General features: G+C 34.7%; 2 protein-coding genes across 2 annotated transcripts; both read right to left on the bottom strand.

Annotated features, from left to right (window-relative positions):
- Positions 1-6815: 6815 nt before the first annotated feature.
- Positions 6816-16878, bottom strand: LOC103962506 (binding partner of ACD11 1-like). The gene is made up of 6 exons (XM_009375220.3): positions 16860-16878; positions 10117-10235; positions 9150-9253; positions 8994-9069; positions 7675-7755; positions 6816-7593 (listed from the first exon to the last, which is right to left on the bottom strand). The coding sequence occupies exons 2-6, from the start codon at positions 10120-10122 to the stop codon at positions 7021-7023; spliced, it is 840 nt and encodes a 279-aa protein (XP_009373495.1). The 5' UTR covers positions 10123-10235; positions 16860-16878; the 3' UTR covers positions 6816-7020.
- Positions 13579-16912, bottom strand: LOC103962505 (binding partner of ACD11 1). The gene is made up of 5 exons (XM_009375219.3): positions 16740-16912; positions 15846-15949; positions 15689-15764; positions 14462-14542; positions 13579-14380 (listed from the first exon to the last, which is right to left on the bottom strand). The coding sequence occupies exons 1-5, from the start codon at positions 16743-16745 to the stop codon at positions 13808-13810; spliced, it is 840 nt and encodes a 279-aa protein (XP_009373494.2). The 5' UTR covers positions 16746-16912; the 3' UTR covers positions 13579-13807.
- Positions 16913-17888: the final 976 nt, after the last annotated feature.

Genomic DNA, 17888 nt, shown 5'->3' with positions numbered 1-17888 from the left:
CAAATGTATACATTTCACGATTTGTAAATGTATATATATTCCATGATTTGTTAATAATGTATTTTCGTAACATAAATTTTATAAGCACCATTTGAAGTCATTCAACTATATATAAAATAAAATAAAAATATTCGGATCAAATATCATGCATTTATATGTATAGAATAAATTGATAGTATAAGGGATCAGTAACATACTCACACTAAATTGTATATTTATTTAATACATTTGAATAATTAAACATTAATCTTTGATTTGAATGATTTTTTTTATGAATGATCTTCAAATGGAACTTAAGAAATTAAATAATTTGAATTATAAAATTTATATAACAAAAATACATTATTTGCAAATAGTAAAATACAAGAAGAATGCGAGTGTTATTTTTATGTAATTATCCAAACTAGTTTTGTCGGACAAAGGCTCCGGTGGTTACCAAGTTGAACTGGTTGCTTATTCCAGACCGTTGGATACTTTCCACCATTATCTAACCGTTCATTTTATCCAGTGTAAAGTCAACTTGGGAGTATACTTTTCATGCTTTGTAATTAGAAAACTAGTCTTGAATAGAAAACGGTCGGATAATCAAGAAAACAAATGTTGTGCATGAGAGTTATCCAAAGTGGATTGTCTTGGTGGATATGTTCAAGTGACTCGCTCATTCGGGTCAGTCATCTCTATTAATCAATAAAATACTCGTTGTCAATTAAAATTTTATAAAATTATTAATTTAATTTTTTAATTAAAATATAACATGAATAAGAAAATATGGGACATATATGTAATTTTACACAACCAAATTTTGCTTTTTTTTTTTCTTCAACGCCTTGCCTACATGTAATTCTAACATATCTCTAATTAAAAAAAAAAATTTCCACTCCCATGTTCTCTATCATTCCCTTCCTCTCTCCTTCTATTTCAAAAACAAAAATAAAAAAATTTCTCACATACTTTGTATGTGCCCATATGCTAATATATTATTAACGATATTGTCTCATTTTAATCACTTGCATAGTCTAAGAGACATTGAGTTTTATCACAAAAAACTACTGGGTTATTCTTGTAAAACTACTCATTCTATAAATAGTATTATAATCTATCAGGTTTTCTCTATGAGACTGCGTTCTCCAACATTATTGTGCACGTGTTTTTCCAACACCCATTCAAATTACGTTGCAGAGTTGAAATCAACAATTTAATTGAATGCAGAAAGATTATATCGTATCACACTCATCTTTTTATTAATATCATTATTTTCATCTACACAAAGAAAGAGATAAAATTGTTTAAACTCGGAACGTCGGAACGTAACGAATTGAACACAAGGACAATCCACCTCTAACGATTTATCTTAGGCAACTGTAAGCCTTTTATTTTCCTTTATTTGTGATTATGTGAAGATAAAATGCTTTATAACAAGACACTTGAAGGGTTACCTATATGGAAGGGAGAATGATTCTCTTCCCTCCTAATCTCTCTTATCTTCATTCTCCTTCTATTTAAACGGTTACGATTTAGCCACATCAACATCTTATATTATTTTTTTATAGAGATAATAAGATAAAAAATAATATGTAGGAGGAGAAGAGGGAAAGAGATGAGAATAAGAGGGAAGATAATCCTACTCTATATAAAAGATAATAGACCCCATATTAAAGCATGAAGTCTTGTGCGAGAAAATCATATAATATATAATATTGTGTGTGTGTGTGTGTAGAGGAACCCTTTAAAGGAAGGGATCTTTATTTTTTTTTTATAAAAATGAGGATTAGTTGTAGGATTCACATCACATCAAACTTTAACGATCCGAACTGTCTATTTTTTAAGTTGCACCTTATAAATCATCCTTGCAAAATATTAGCCAAATCGGAAATGTTTAAGACATCTAATTGAGTTCAAAGAAATTAACGAATACGCTGTTGTATAAGAAACAATGAAATTTTATCTTGATAATTAAATAGGCAAATGGATTCGGATTGAATTGAATTTTTACAAAGATAATCTATGAATCGAGACTTACAAAATAAACGGTATCGTTAAAGTTCCATATGATATGAGTCCCACACCTAATCTTTATTTTATTTTTTTTTAAATGGAGATTCTTTCGCATAAAAGGCCTGCATATATCATATATGTGTGTGCGTACATCCAATGGCGGAATATATCTTATGCATTTGAGTGCCGTATGGTCTAACTGTTCCTCATACTAGCAGTTTTTTTATGTTATATTTGTTGTTGTTACTTTTTAAATAATAGATCAGGGATGCAGTTAGAATGAGGTGTCCTCGACAATAAATAGTATGTGACAAACATTATTTGGAACGGTAAAGCGTCGCCTTCAAATGAGTTTGGATTTTTTCTTTTGGCCAGTAGCTCTTGCTATTGTTGATTACAATTCTACCGATAATTGGTGAATTATCTTGGTGGATATTACATTTTCGATGAAATGCATCTTTGACAAAATTTGATAAGCCTTGGTTAAACGCTTTGGCAGGTTTTTACACTAGAACCCTAAGAGGCAGAATCATGCATCCGTCATTGGTCTCCCTCCTCTTACTCGAGCTTAGAATATTGATATCACTTATAATACATAAATAAATAAATAAATAAAATGTCAATTTGTGAGAATGATTGATCATTTTTGTGGGTTCCATTAATCGCATATATTAGGGGATGCATAAAGGGTCTAAACCCTAAAGAAAAAAAAAATGTGTGGTAGGTTTATGACATGTACAAGTTTGTCCTTGGCAGTACTTTCCTTCTATTGGTTAGACTCGGACTCAATATATAGCATGTTTGAAACTTAACTATTACCGGTTCAAAAGAAATCAAATTTGTTTAAAAAATATAGTGCACCGTCCAACTTGAGTATATCTGAATTACCTAACGTCGAGTAAATTTGAAGTTTTTTTTATTTTGAATGGTATGTTAAGTCGATATTTTTAGAATTGTGGGTGCTCTACCTACCAAGTGGATATGTTAAGCTAGTCAGCATAAATGGTAGTCGGAGAAGAGTGAGGTCGGTTACAAAAATATAAGTTAATCACCATAATTGGTTTTGATATTTGTTAATTAATATTGGTCACCATTTACTTACCAAAAAATAAAAAATAAAGTAAAATATGGTCCCAAATATTGAATAAAAATGGTGGTCCCTGCAATAAGGAGTGGGGCTGAAAGATATAATGGTTCCAGGCTGTCGTTTTATTTGGTGGAGCCTTTTTTTTTTTTTTTTTGGAACAAACGATATTATCTACACTGAGGAAAAATGAGTGGCCTTAGACTCATAATGGGCTAGTAATAATGTGGCTCAAATTCACTTTGGGGGAGAATCGAATCTAAAACCTCTTATTTACAAATGAAGAGAAATATCACTATACTATAGTACTCAATGACACTTTTTCTATAGTTATAGTTGTGGCAGAAATGATTAGCATGCACAACCTAAAACTCTAAACTTAAACTAAATTATCCACACAAAAAATCTAAATTATCCAAAACCTTCATTAACAAGCTTTCTCTTTTTTCCCATTTTACTTTCTTTCTTTTCTTTTTTCTTTTTGGGTGTAAATTGCCCAAAAGGAAGGAGGATTCTCTCCTTTCTTTCTTTTTTTTTTCCCTTCATTCTCTTTCCTTCTACTTGAACGTTTACAATTAAACTTGAACTTGAAAAGTTATGTCACCCGATACTCTGACATTTCCAACATAAGATCCTCATGACGACCGTGAAGACACCTCAAGACTGGTCTCCTCTGCCTCATAAGTTTATTCTCAGACTTCCTTACAAATTTTCCTAGTCTATATGGATGCATATGAATGATAAACTTGCTTAACTGCTTCACGCGCTTCTTCAACATGCATCGTCCTGATTTTGATACTAAGATTAGACACAACTTGAAACAATTCAATAATCAAATTTTAATACACAAAATTAACTTGCAAACTCTCTATTTTTGGGTTAATTATAAGATCAAATTAAGGATTTGTCTAGCTTGCTTAATGCCACATTCTCAAGCAAGTGGCTATCATTTACTTTCCTACTCCTCTGTTTTAGACTAGTGGGTACAAAACTGCAACTCTCATAATTACGATCTATAGGCATTTGTGCATATTATTTTGGGTAAATTATCAATTTAGTCTCTGAATTATCATCTAAGTAAAAATTAGGTCCTTAAATTATTTTTCAGAAGAATTAGTCTTTGAATTATAAAAATCTGTCAATTACATCGCTAATATTAGATTTGAATCTACTATATTCATTTTTTCGTCAATTTAAGTCATGTTACTTACATGTGATACACATTCGAGGATAGATAGATAATTTTTTTTTTTTTTATAAAGAAATAGTGTATGGAGTTAACTTTGAAGGGTAAATTAGATGTTAGATTCGCAACCTATATGAAATGTTAAGGGCTTATAGGCGAGAAAAGGATGATACTATTTTAAAGTGTGTCAAATGACTTAAGTTAATGAAAAAATGGATAAAATAGCTTCAAACATAATAGTAGGGATGAAATTAGCAATTTTTAATGAATTTAGGGACTCATTTACCGAAAAAATAATTTAGGGATCTAATTTTCATTAAGATGATAGTTTAAGGACTAAATCAGTACTTCACCCTATTATTTTTGCCAAAAACATGAGGACTACACTCAGCCATTTGATCTGTTTTAATGGATCACTGGGACGGACTAATGAGGACCATAGGATTTAAAATAAGTGGTACAGATGTTTGGATTTGTCTGTCCCGGACATAGAAATCCAAAGAAGACTTCAATTCAATATTGGGAACATGATTGTACTTTTGCAAAATTTTATTGAATCTGTCACTAACACAATGATCCAGTGTTATTCTTCGTACTTGTTAGAGGTTATATTTCTAATAATAACGAGGAGGACAAAGAAATCGTAAACACTTCAATCTCATGCACATTTCTAAAGGGGGCAGAAAATCTTAGGAAGTAAGTTTTCGTTTTATAAGCTGAAAACAACTTTAAGATCTATTACAAGCGAAGAGAAATACAACTAAATTATAGTACTCAATGACATTTCTTTTATAGATATAGTTGTGGCATAAATGATGAGTATGCACAACCTAAAACTCTAAACTTAAACTAAATTATCCAAAACCTTCATTAACAAACTTTCTCTTTTTTCCATTTACTTTCTTTCTTTCCTTTTTTTTCTTTGCGGGTGAGGATTCTCTCCTCTCTTTTTTTCCCTCCCCTTCTCTCTCCTTCTATTTGAACGATTACAATTAAGATCCTCTTGACGACCGTGAAGACACCTCAAGACTAATCTCCTCTGCCTCATAAGTTAATTCTCGGACTTCCTTACAAAGTCTTCGCTCTACATTTTCCTAGTCTATATGGATAAATATGAAAGATAAACTTGCTTAACTGCTTCACACACTTCTTCAACATGCATCGTCCTGAGTTTGATACTAAAACTAGACACAACTCGAAACAATTCAATAATTAAATTTTAATACATAAAATCACACTTGCAAACTCTCTTTTTTTTGGGTCAATTATAAGATCAAATAAGGGATTTGTCTAGCTTGCTTTGTGCCACGTTCTCAAGCAAGTGGCTATCATTTACTTTCCTACTCTCTGTTTTAGACTAGTGGGTACAAAACTGCAACTTTCATAATACGATCTACAGGCATTTGTGCACATTATTTTTGCCAAAAACATGAGGACTATACTCGGCCGTTTGATCAGTTTTAATGGATCAGTGGACGGACTAACCAGGATCATAGGATTTAAAATAAGTGGTCCAAATTTTTAAATTCGTCGGTCTCGGACATAAAAAACTAAAGAAGACCTCAATTCAATATCGGGAACATGGTTGTACTTTGCAAAATTTTCAACAGTAGGGAGTCAATTAGTTAAATTTCGTTTCAATGAGTGTCGGTCCTTAAGAACAAGGACATGATTAAATAAATCAATTATTAAAGCTATATTTGATCTAGTGTTATTCTTCATTTCGATTTCTAATAATAACGAGGAGGACAAAGAAATCATATACACTTCAATCTCATGCACATTTCTAAAGGGGGCAGAAAAGCTTAGGAAGTAAGTTTTCGTTTTATGAACTGAACACAACTTTAAGATCTATTACAAGCATCAATCTATTTCCGATTTTTTATTTAGAGATGATGCAAAATCACGCAATAGATTTCGATAGATATGCACATTCAATATTGTTATTCGATATAATGAAAGGATAAAGCTATTCACACTCATTTTTATTTCCTACACACTTTTCTTAATTTTTTGTTGTCAATCTTATTCAATTTATTCGATACGAAAGTCTGAAATCAAGAGAGATGTATGAGAATTAAAAATAAATGCATGTTCCTTGGATTTTGAGAAGGTAGTTGCTACTTGCTATCGGTGCTTCTGAGTCGTGACATAAACTTCTCTCCACACGACATCCAAACCTCCAATTTTCAAAAATCAAGGACACTGATAGATTGGTACATAATTTCATGAGGTTGACATCTACGAAATATTCGATAGCATTATCATATGCCGTTAAATTATTGTTATTATTTTGGGTTTTTACTATAAAATTAAATACAAATTATGTTCTTTTACACGTCGTGGTGACGTGGAAACCACATAAGTGGGTCCCCCACATACTACTTTAGCATTTTTAACAGAAAAATTAACGGACTTAACGGCACATGGTAATGTGGGACACAAAAATATAATTCCGCGAGCAATTTGGTAAAAGAGAGCAAGTTGGGAGTTGGGACAAAGCAACTTTCAGATGGCAAAACCAGGAACCAGAATGATAAATAGAAAAACTGAAACAGAAGAAAGCAAATCAAATAAACTTGAAAAAAGTTTGGTTTACGGGCATATCATGTAAGAAAAACAACGACGATAGTTGCACATGCTAAACAAATTTGAGGCATTCCGTCCTACATTCACCACTTTCATGCTAGAATAAAGCAAGAAATCAAACGAGAACGGCATCCAATAGTTTAATTGTATGTACAGAACTCGAAACTCAAAGGATCAAACCTCTAACGGGTTCAGGCTTGGAGGGATCGTGCTGGGTTGCTGCTGAAGCTTTGGGAGAATCCGATAGAACTTGAGCATAGTCGTCCTCTATTTTTCTATGTTTCTCTTCTTCAACCTTTCCAACTTTCTCTTTTGTTTTCTGACCAACCTCTTCAGCTGCTTTTGCAACCTTATTAAAAGCACCTGTAACCCATTGAGCGCTAGTAAACACGTACCGGTTCTTCATTATGGCAGATCCAGCGCTACTGACCGTCTGCTCAGCAGCTGCAAAAGCTGATTTGGTTTTCTCTGAGACCTGAAATTTCTGATCCACTTCGCGAACTTTGCCACCGACCGCAGAAGTACCAGCACTTATTTTCTCGCTGAGACCAATCTTTTTGTCAAAAGAAGCAACTTTTTCTGAAGCCGTTGAGGTCAACTGGTGTTTCTCATCAAAGCCCTTTGCCTTGTTGACTGCATCTTTGCCCAAGAGAAAGCCCTTAGCGAGCATGCCACTAACAACATCCTCTGCCTTCCCGAATGCAGATTCACCCCCACCAGGAATTTTATTTTCTGTTACCTGCAAAGAACGGAGCAATTCAAAGGTCGATGAAATTGCATGGGTAAAATATGATGCAGAAGCTCCGAGCAAAACTCTTACATTTGGTGCTATAGCATCGGGTGGCAACTCGTAATCTGGAGCCAGAGTTATGGTGACAGACATATCCACTATTGTAGCCCCCTGACATAACAAAAAAGATTTTAAAGAGTAACATACTCAAAGTTTGCAAGTTACATCACCAATTAAAATCACACTAATGTTATTGTTAAGCCTGTAGACCATGGTGGCTGTTATTCCCATTTTACTTTCAATTCTAGTCACATTAGGGCGTGGTGTCATTGACCAATTTGAGTCAAGACTATCCCAGCATGCCTGCAATTGAAATCTCTATCACCAGACATTATACAACGACATTACAATCTCTTCGGACATGCCTAGTAAGTAAAAATCAAGAATGAAATCTAAAAAAGCTGGGACATAAACATGTACTAGAACACTTTAATATAAGTACACCTCCAGCATTAAAGCTTCCTTACATTACTGCTATCCAATGTCTAGAAACACCAGAAAGCAAGGAAAGAGATGCAATCCTAGGTCGTTTGTTGGCACTTGGCATCATAAACTATGAGGAGTACCTATACTCCAATAAAACCTAAAGCACCAACTACTTAAAAGCTTAAAACATGACTTCTATTTTGACCTGTTAGATCAACAAAGGGCCATATTCCCACGTAGAAAGTTTTCCATCTGGCCTGTAGACTGTAGTCAACACCACAACCCACTTTATTCTCCCATAAAAATTTTACATCGAATCTTGTGTAATATTAGAAGTCCTATAGAGCCAAGCAAAAGCGTGAAATTAAATCAAGCAGTGCATGGCCCCGTGCACAGCTACTACAGTTCTTTATTTCATTAAGATAAAGATTTCTTAGATGGCCCCGTGCACAGCCAATATAACTGAAACTTAGTTGCTCTATTTGCTGGCAACCGACACGAATCAACTTCTTGTTCCTTACAGCTATATCCATTGATTTTTCTTGCACGCAATGCAATAATCCATAATCCTACCTATCCAGCAAGCGATATCCAGGTTCTATAATATGAATATGTTACTAATTTAATACAGTTTTTCTACTCATCAGCACCAACCACAAATTGGCTACATCAATCCCAAATGCATTTTGTACCTTTTCTGCCCCTATTTTTGCAAAGAAACATAACTAATATACCTAGCGTATAAAGTGAAGTCACATACTGGATGAGTATCAGATCACTAAATGACAAAGGTTTTGGAGGACTGTATTTATCTTTAATTGTACAAAGTCCTGGTAAAAATGGTTATTACAAGATCATGATACAAAGAAAATAAACGGAGAGAATGATGAGGTGATATATTATGGTCGAAGAAATTGCATTACCGAAAGGAGAACTGCAGTCTCAGCTCCTTGTACATCCTTGAAGGTAACATATGCAATTTGGGACCTCTCAGTATCACTACATGAGCATTGGATAAGTTAGATTCAGACACAGATAACAAAATAATATAAATCCATCAAACTAAATAAACATCAAACCTCATCATTTCGACATAAGCAATATCACCAGAAAAAGAAAAGAACTCCTTTATGTCTCTCTCACTTGCACCCAACGAAAGGTTGCTGACCTTGATGGTTGTTACCTGCAACAGAATGGCCACCACAGATAGTATGATTACTGGCACGATACAAAAAATAAAAAATAAGATAAAATAAAATAGCAATACAACATAAAATATTTGGATAGAACCAGATATCAGGAAATATGGCACTCCTTGGGAAAAAAAAAAAGTATAGGGCTCCTCCAGCCTAACATAACTATAACAAAACTAGCACATCGGGAAATAAGCATCAGATCTTTGACAAATTTCTCAAGCTGTGGCAGGAACTATATTTACAAGACTGCAACTGAAACATAACTTTAACAAAACTAGCATATCAAGAATCCTGAACCGCTTTTCCTAAATGAGAAGCCGATTAAATGTAGAAAGCAAGCCTATGCATCCAAAAATAAAATTTCGCTCAAGAGTGGATTATTTCGGCTCACTCAATCTTCGTTTCTCCGCCTCAAAAACAAACCAAACCCAGCAGATCATTTTGCAAACAAACCAAACAGACGAGATCATTTTGCATTGAGGCATAGAAAAGCAAGTATTAAACAGTCAAACAAACAGTAAATCTGAGAGAGAAATACATACATTTGCAGTTTTTTGCCTGTAAATACCAATCTATTTCAATCAACAGAACAAAATCCTCTCCTCATATAAACCTCAAAACAGATCTAATTAGGGTGTGTCCCAAATCACTGATTTAGTCAATGAGCATACTTATTCATTAAGCTACCACCCCAAATCCACACAAAAACTACTTAACTCATTCAAATTAACACTTCAAGAACCTAAAACTCAATTCAATTTGTAATCTAAACAATAAATTCATAAATATATACATAATTACATTCAAGAACAGAGAAAGAAATCGAGAGGGGCAGAGAGAGAGCACTGACCGACATGGCTAGGCGCTGCAAAAGAGATCGAGGTGAGATGGTGAAGATCGACGGCGATGGGGGCGGAGACGGACCGGAGAGTTGCCGGAGAAACTGAGAGACTTGTAACAAAGTCTTCTGAGAGTGAAGGGATGGAGATCTTTTTTTTTTTTAATTTTATACCGGCGCAAGCGCCAAGGATGGATTTAGGGGGCACGTGTCTGGAGCCTGGCACGTGAGGTAGAGTCGGGTCATCGTTGTTGACAACCTTGAAACGTGCGAGTGTGTTAATTGCTACTTCCCATACGCGGTTAGGCTTTCTACCGTATTATATTTTTGTCATAATTTTCGTATTAATATTATAAAGTATTATATAAACAGTGTGAGGTGGTGAAGAATTTATTTTTTAAGAAAGTCGTTTTAACATTTCTCAAAACCAGACCCTAAAAAATTCGAAATTGAAAATCTCAAAATGTTCGGAAACTGATACAAAAATACGCCGATAATTTGGTACATGGATAGCAGTAACAGAGCCCAAGTACATGGCTATGGTGAGCTATAGCGTAAAGAGGGTTTGAGCTCTTTAACATTAAAAATACTAATTAGTTGGGCTACTATATAATTTTAAATTTTTATTGTCCGAACTCATCCTACTAATAAAAAGTGAATCCTAAGTTTGCTTTTATACAATACAAAATAATTAAAAATATTTTAAATGCTAAAAACTGATTACTTTAACCAAAAATAAAAATTTATAGCATTTTTTTTAAAAGGGGAACAACTAATGCTAAGCCATGATTATCCACCCCTTCCGGGGGTTGGGAAGACTCACAGATACATTTCAGCCTCCTCCTGGCCATAAGTATGGGGGAGGTTGAAATATTTCAATGTCATTACTACCATACACAGCTCTTAGTAGAAGATAATCTTTCACCGCTCAATGCATTCACTCACGACTCATGAAGGCTGCTTATCAATCTCAAACAGAATGACAGACCAAACTAGACATTTTTAAGTCTAAAAAGTAGTAGCCTACGTATCTTCTCACAACTTCATCCAAAGTAGACAAATGCCAGCAACATGAGACCGTTTCAAAATTCTCTCCCATTAAAATTTGCCTAAAAATCTTGAACTTCTTCAATACGATCTTCCAATATATAACTATATAAGTGTCAAAACTTCTCCCAACTGCTCTCAAGTTCAAATTTGTCTTCTGTTACATTAGTCCTAAATATAAAGAGATACAAACAACGACTATATGATATACAAATTTATGATTTCAAGCTAAAAACAACACATAAATTTAAAAAAAGAAGATTAAATGTAAAAAATAGAAAGCTAAAATAAATAAAATAAAATAATTGAATATCATGCAACGCCAATCATCCTCCGCCACCCTCCGCCACCGACAATTGTCAATATCATTTGTAGATTTTGAGAATTTATTCAATCATGGTGTTAACAGAGACTGTTTTTAAATTCATTAAAACTATATACAGTTGTTTTTGGGCTCAATAGATGGGCTTGGAGAGTGAGCCCAATAAAAATGAGAAGATTTAAGACATCGGGCCCATAAGCCAGCCCAAGGAATCCAGATGACATAAATGTTGAAGTACACCGAAATTAATTGACGTGGCAATACGTAATTGGTTATTTGTGACAACCTAATGTCGAGAAATCGATAACAAAGGAAAATGAGATTATTCGTCAATCGAGTATGTGACCCAATAGCAGATTAGGGAAATTCGTTGTTGATTAGGATGAGTGCAAAGAATATCTTAGGTTGTAGGGATGAGATGTTGGGTTGTTAACTACTTTAGTACACTCCGTAAACTGGTAAAGTGACGTAACCATATATAATCCAATTTACATGCATGGTTAGGGAACTTTGGATTCCATTTAATCTTATTAAATTAATCCATGTGATCTAGGCTAATCGACGTGATTGTGTTCATGTAAAACAATTTTAAGAACAAGCGCATGCACTTAAATTAAGTTTAGTATTTTAACAATTAGATTTCATATGAAGATGAATTCGTTGTTGAGGCTCCCAAGTGTTAGCTCTCTACTAGTATCCAAATGAATGAATCCTTGGTTGGTGAAGCAAGAGCTTTTAGAGATCTAATTCTTCACTGCTTCTGAAAGTCACAATCCCACAGATAAAATTACAATTTTGTTCACACCTTTTTCACATGTTGTCTACCTAATTAAGGAGAGAATTTTCGGTGCACCAAGGAGTAGGGGTGGTTTGGTATGGAATCCCGAATCCCAAATCGAAAATTTTCAAGATGGGAATTTGAAGACCAATCCCGAACCAAAATTTCGGTATTCCCAATTTCCAAGATTCTCGAAATATTTTTGGTATTTCAAGATGGTTCGGTATTCCCGAATTTCATACAAATTGAAATACCAATCATTCATACCAAGTCAAATTAACATGCAACCAAAATAAAATAAGTTTAGTAACAAACCCAAAAGGAAAAAGATAAGTTACAAACCTAATATGTTCGAAAACTAACAATACAATTTTTGGATTTCGTGATGAAGAGATAGACACGTTTGGTTGAGAAGCAGCAGTGCAGGGTGAGCGTGTGTGGGAGGTTCGTACATGCAGTTGTGGCGATAAATGGCTATGGTTACTACTTTTAAACTAAATGGCAAAGTTAAAATTATGGAAATCCAAGAGTTGAATGGCAATGTTGAACAAATGTAGTAAAGGGCTATGGTTACTACCTGTAGATCACACCAATTATATTGCTACTAGTGGTTTGCAACAATTCAAATGTCCTCTTTTCAATACTTGAGTTCAACATTCAACTTCAACATGCATGCAACCAAAATAAAAAAAGTTGAGTAACAAAACCAAAAGCAAAAAAATAAGTTACAAACTATAGTTCCAAAATAAAATAAGTTCCAAACCAAACGAAAAAAAAAAGCTTGAATATAATATATATATAATATTTATTTTTGGTTTGGTATGGAATTACTAAAACATTAAGAAGACAATACCGATTCTCGTACCAAAATTTAAGGATTGGTTTGGTATACCATCCCAAAAATGTCGGGTGCGGTTTGAGATTGAAAATTATTTTTGGTTTGGATTGGAATTTTCGGAATTTTTTTCCAACCCTACCAAGGAGCATTGAAAATCTAATTTTCTCCTGACCAAGATGGATGAAAAATTGCAAAATTTGATGGCAATAGAGAATTTAACTGATATAAAAGTTCAAGGGTTGCTACGTACTACCTTTTAGTAATAGTCTTCTTTACTTATAAATGACATTTTAAATTTAAATCTTGAAAATGACGAGTTTGAAACTAATATATTCATCACCCCTCAATATAAAATATTTCATTGTATAAAAAAATACACAAATTGGCTAAAACAATTGAAGAGAAATTAGAGAGAAATCGGCGAATGCCTCTTTTGTCTAGCTCCTCTCACAAAGATAGGACCATGTGTGTTAGTCGACCATACCTCTATTAGAGAGATAATACAAAATAATAGTATAATAGATAGTGTGTGTAGCAGTAAAAATATCTCGGCCGCAAAATACCTAAAAGGGCAAAAAAAAAAAAACAAAAAAAATAAATGGTATCATGGTGGTGGGGCACTACTTCTCACAAAGTCACAATCTCATGCTAGAACAAAGCAAGAAATCAAATGAGAAGGGCATCCAACAGTTCCAACTGTATTTACAGAACTCGAAACTCAAAGGATCAAACCTTTAACAGGTTCAGGCTTGGAGGGATCGTGCTGGGTTGCTGCAGAAGCTTTAGGAGAATCCGATAGAACTTGAGCATAGTCGTCCTCTATTTTTCTATGTTTCTCTTCTTCAACCATTCCAACTTTCTCTTGTGTTTTCTGACCAACCTCTTCAGCTGCTTTTGCAACCTTATTAAAAGCACCTGTAACCCATGCAGCGCTGGTAAACACATACCGGTTCTTCATTATAGCAGATCCAGCGCTACTGACTGTCTGCTCAGCAGCTGCAAAAGCTGATTTGGTTTTCTCTGAGACCTGAAATTTCTGATCCACTTCACGAACTTTGCCACTGACCGCAGAAGTACCAGCACTTATTTTCTCGCTGAAACCAATCTTTTGGTCAAAAGACGCAACTTTTTCTGAAGCCGTTGAGGTCAACTGGTGTTTCTCATCAAAGCCCTTTGCCTTGTTGACTGCATCTTTGCCTAAGAGAAAGCCCTTAGCAAGCATGCCACTAACAACATCCTCTGCCTTGCGGAATGCAGATTCACCCCCACCAGGAGTTTTATTCTCTGTTACCTGCAAAGAACAGAGCAATCCAAAGGTCATTGAAATTGCATGGGTAAAATTTGATGCAGAAGCTCTGTGCAAGACTCTTACATTTGGTGTTATAGCATCAGGTGGCAACTCATAATCTGAAGCCAGAGTTATGCTGACAGACATATCCACTATTGTAGCTCCCTGACATAACAAAAAAGATTTTAAAAAGTAACATACTCAAATTTTGCAAGTTACATCACCAATTAAAATCACACTAATGTTATTGCTCAGCCTGTAGACCATAGTGGCTGTTATTCCCATTTTACTTTCGATTATAGTTACATTATGGCGTGGTGTCATTGACCAGTTTGAGTCAAGACTATCCCAGCATGCCTGCAATTGAAATCTTTATCACCAGACATTATACAACATTACAATCTCTTCGGACATGCCTAGTAAGTAAAAATCAAGAATGAACTCTAACTCAAGCTGGGAGATAAACATGTACTTGACGGACTTTAATATAAGTACACCTTCAGCATTAAAGCTTCCTTCCATTATCTACTGAACTCCAACATACTAATGCACTACTATCCTATGTTTAAAAACACCAGAAAGCAAGGAAAGAGATGCAATCCTAGGTCGTCTGTTGGCACTTGGCATCATAACTATGAGGAGTACGTATACTCCAATAAAACCTAAAGCACCAACTACTTAAAGCTTAAAAAATGACTTCTATTTTGACCTGTTAGCTCAACAAAGGGAAATATTCCCCCTGTAGAACTGGCCTGTAGTCTGTAGTCTGTAGTCAACACCACAACCCACTCTAGTCTCCCCATAAAAATTCTACACTGAATCTTGGGCAGTATTAGAAGTCCTATAGAGCCAAGCAAAAGGGTGAAATAAATCAAGCAGTGCATAGCCCTGTGCAAACCTACTATGGTTCTTTATTCTTTGAGAAAAATATTTCTGAGAGAATCATCCAAAATCCTATCTCGTCCAGCAAGCGACATCCAGATTCTATAATATGAATATGTTACTAATCCAGTACAATTTTTTTTTTACTCATCAGCACCAACTACAAATTGGCTACAACAATCCCAAATGCATTTTGTACCTTTTCTGCCCCTATTTTTGCAACAAAACATAACTAATATACATGGCATATAAAGTGAAGTTGCACATTGAATTAGTATTAGGACACTAAATCACAAAGTTTTGGAGGACTATATTTATCTTTTATTATATAAACTCCCAGTAAAAATGGTTATTACAAGATCATGAGAGTAAGAAAATAAATGGACAGAATGATGAGGTGATACATTATGGTCAAAGAAATTGTATTACCGAAAGGAGAACTGCAGTCTCAGCTCCTTGTACATCCTTGAAGGTAACATATGCAATTTGGGACCGCTCAGTATCACTACATGAGCATTCAATAAGAGAGATTCAGACAACGATAATGGAAGACTATAAGTCCATTAAACTAAATCAATCATCAAACCTCATCATTTCAACATAAGCAATATCACCAGAAAAAGAAAAGAACTCCTTTATGTCTCTCTCACTTGCACCCAACGAAAGATTGCTGACCTTGATGGTTGTTACCTGCAAGAGAATGGCCACCATAGATAATATGATTACTGGCAAGATACAAAAAAAATAAAATAAAATAGCAATACAACATAAACTATTTGGATAGAACCAGATATCAGAAAATATGGCACTCCTTGGAAAAGAAAGTATAGGGTTCCTCCAGCCTAAAATAAGCTTCAGATCTATGACAAATTTCTCAAGCAGAGGCGGAACTATATTTACAAGACTGCAACTTAAACATAGCTATAACAAAACTAGCACATCAAGAATCCTGAACCGCTTTTCCTTAATGAGAAGCCGGTTTAATGTAGAAAACAAGCCTACGAATCCAAAATTAAAATTTCGCCTCTCCGCCTCGAAAACAACCCAAACCCAGCAGATCATTTTGCAAACAAACCAAACAGAGGAGATCATTTTGCATTGAGGCACAGAAAAGCAAGAAAAAGCAAGTACTGAACAGTCAAACAAACAGTACATCTGAGAGATATATATACATTTGCAGTTCTTTGCCTGTAAATACCAATCTATTACAATCAATAGAACATAATCTTCTCCTCATATAAACCTCGAAACAGATCTAATTAGGGTGTCCCAAATCACTGATTTAGTCAATGAGCACACTTATTCACTAAGCAACCACCCCAAATCCACACAAGAACGACTTAACTCTTTCAAATAAACGCTTCAAGAACCTAAAACTCAATTCAATTTGTAATCTAAACAATAAATTCATACATACATACATAATTACATGCAAGAACAGAGAAAGAAATCGAGAGGGACAGAGAGAGAGAGCACTGACCGACATGACTAAGCGCTGCTGAAGGAGATCGAGGTGAAATGGTGAAGATCAACGGCGACGGAGGCGGAGGAGGACCGGAGAGTTGCCGGAGAATCTGAGAGACTTGTAACGAACTCTTCTTCGTGTTCAAAGAGAAAGAAATTCGAGCAATTTTTGGATAAGAGCGAAGGAATGGAGATATTTTTTTCTCAATTTTATACCGGCGCAAGCGCCAAGGATGGGTTTCGGGGGCACGTGTCTGGAGCCTGGCACGTGGGGTAGCGTCGGTTCATCGTTGTTGACAACTTTGAAACGTGCGAGGGTGTTATTTGCTACTTTATGGACTGGTGGGCCCTTTAAGACATGTTCCTATACGCGGTTTGAAATTTGGATTCCATTCCGATTTTCTTTGTGTTCCTCGTATTCTATCTATTCATATTTTATCTATTCATTATTTTACGTTCAGAAATTATTTTGAATTTTTTTATTTTAAAATTAAATACAAACAGTAATTCACAAAAGTTGATCGTACAATATACGATAAATGTATAGCATGTAAGGATTCCTAGATCCTAACAAAGAGGATCCGAAGAAAATCCTCATCCTGCAATTAGGGTATGACGGAAAGAAATGCTAAGGAGACTCTCTTAAAAGTAGGATTATCAGTGGACTTTCCACCTCCTTATGTTTTTGTTACAATTCAAATGCCAATATTATAAAATATTGTATAAAAACACATAAGATAACAGATAGTTCATAAAAAATTCTACTTTTAAAAGAGTTTTCTTAGAAACTCTCAAAAAACTCGTAATTGAATGTTTGGTAATTGATACATAAAAAATCCCGATAATTTGGAACGTGGATTGTACTGGCGAAGCCAAGTACATGGTTGTGGTGAGCTATAGGCTATACCATTAATTAAGAGGGTTTGAGCACTTTTGTTGGACTACTGTATAATTTTCTTTGTCCTAACTCATCCAACTAATGAAAAGGCTGAATCCTGTGTTTGCTTTTATACGATGTAAAATAATAAAAATATTTTAAATTCTAAAAGACTGAATTTTTTTTTTTCACCACCACCACCACCACCATCACCACCACCACCACCATCACCACCATTACCACCATTGTTACACCATTGCCACCATCGCCACCACCACTATTATCACA

This window comes from the organism of the source record quoted next, unplaced genomic scaffold, assembly GCF_019419815.1.
Source record: "Pyrus x bretschneideri cultivar Hongxiangsu unplaced genomic scaffold, Pyrus_bretschneideri_v1 Contig125, whole genome shotgun sequence".
Classification (NCBI taxonomy): Eukaryota; Viridiplantae; Streptophyta; class Magnoliopsida; order Rosales; family Rosaceae; genus Pyrus; species Pyrus x bretschneideri.
This window is presented reverse-complemented; position numbering and strand designations above follow the sequence as displayed.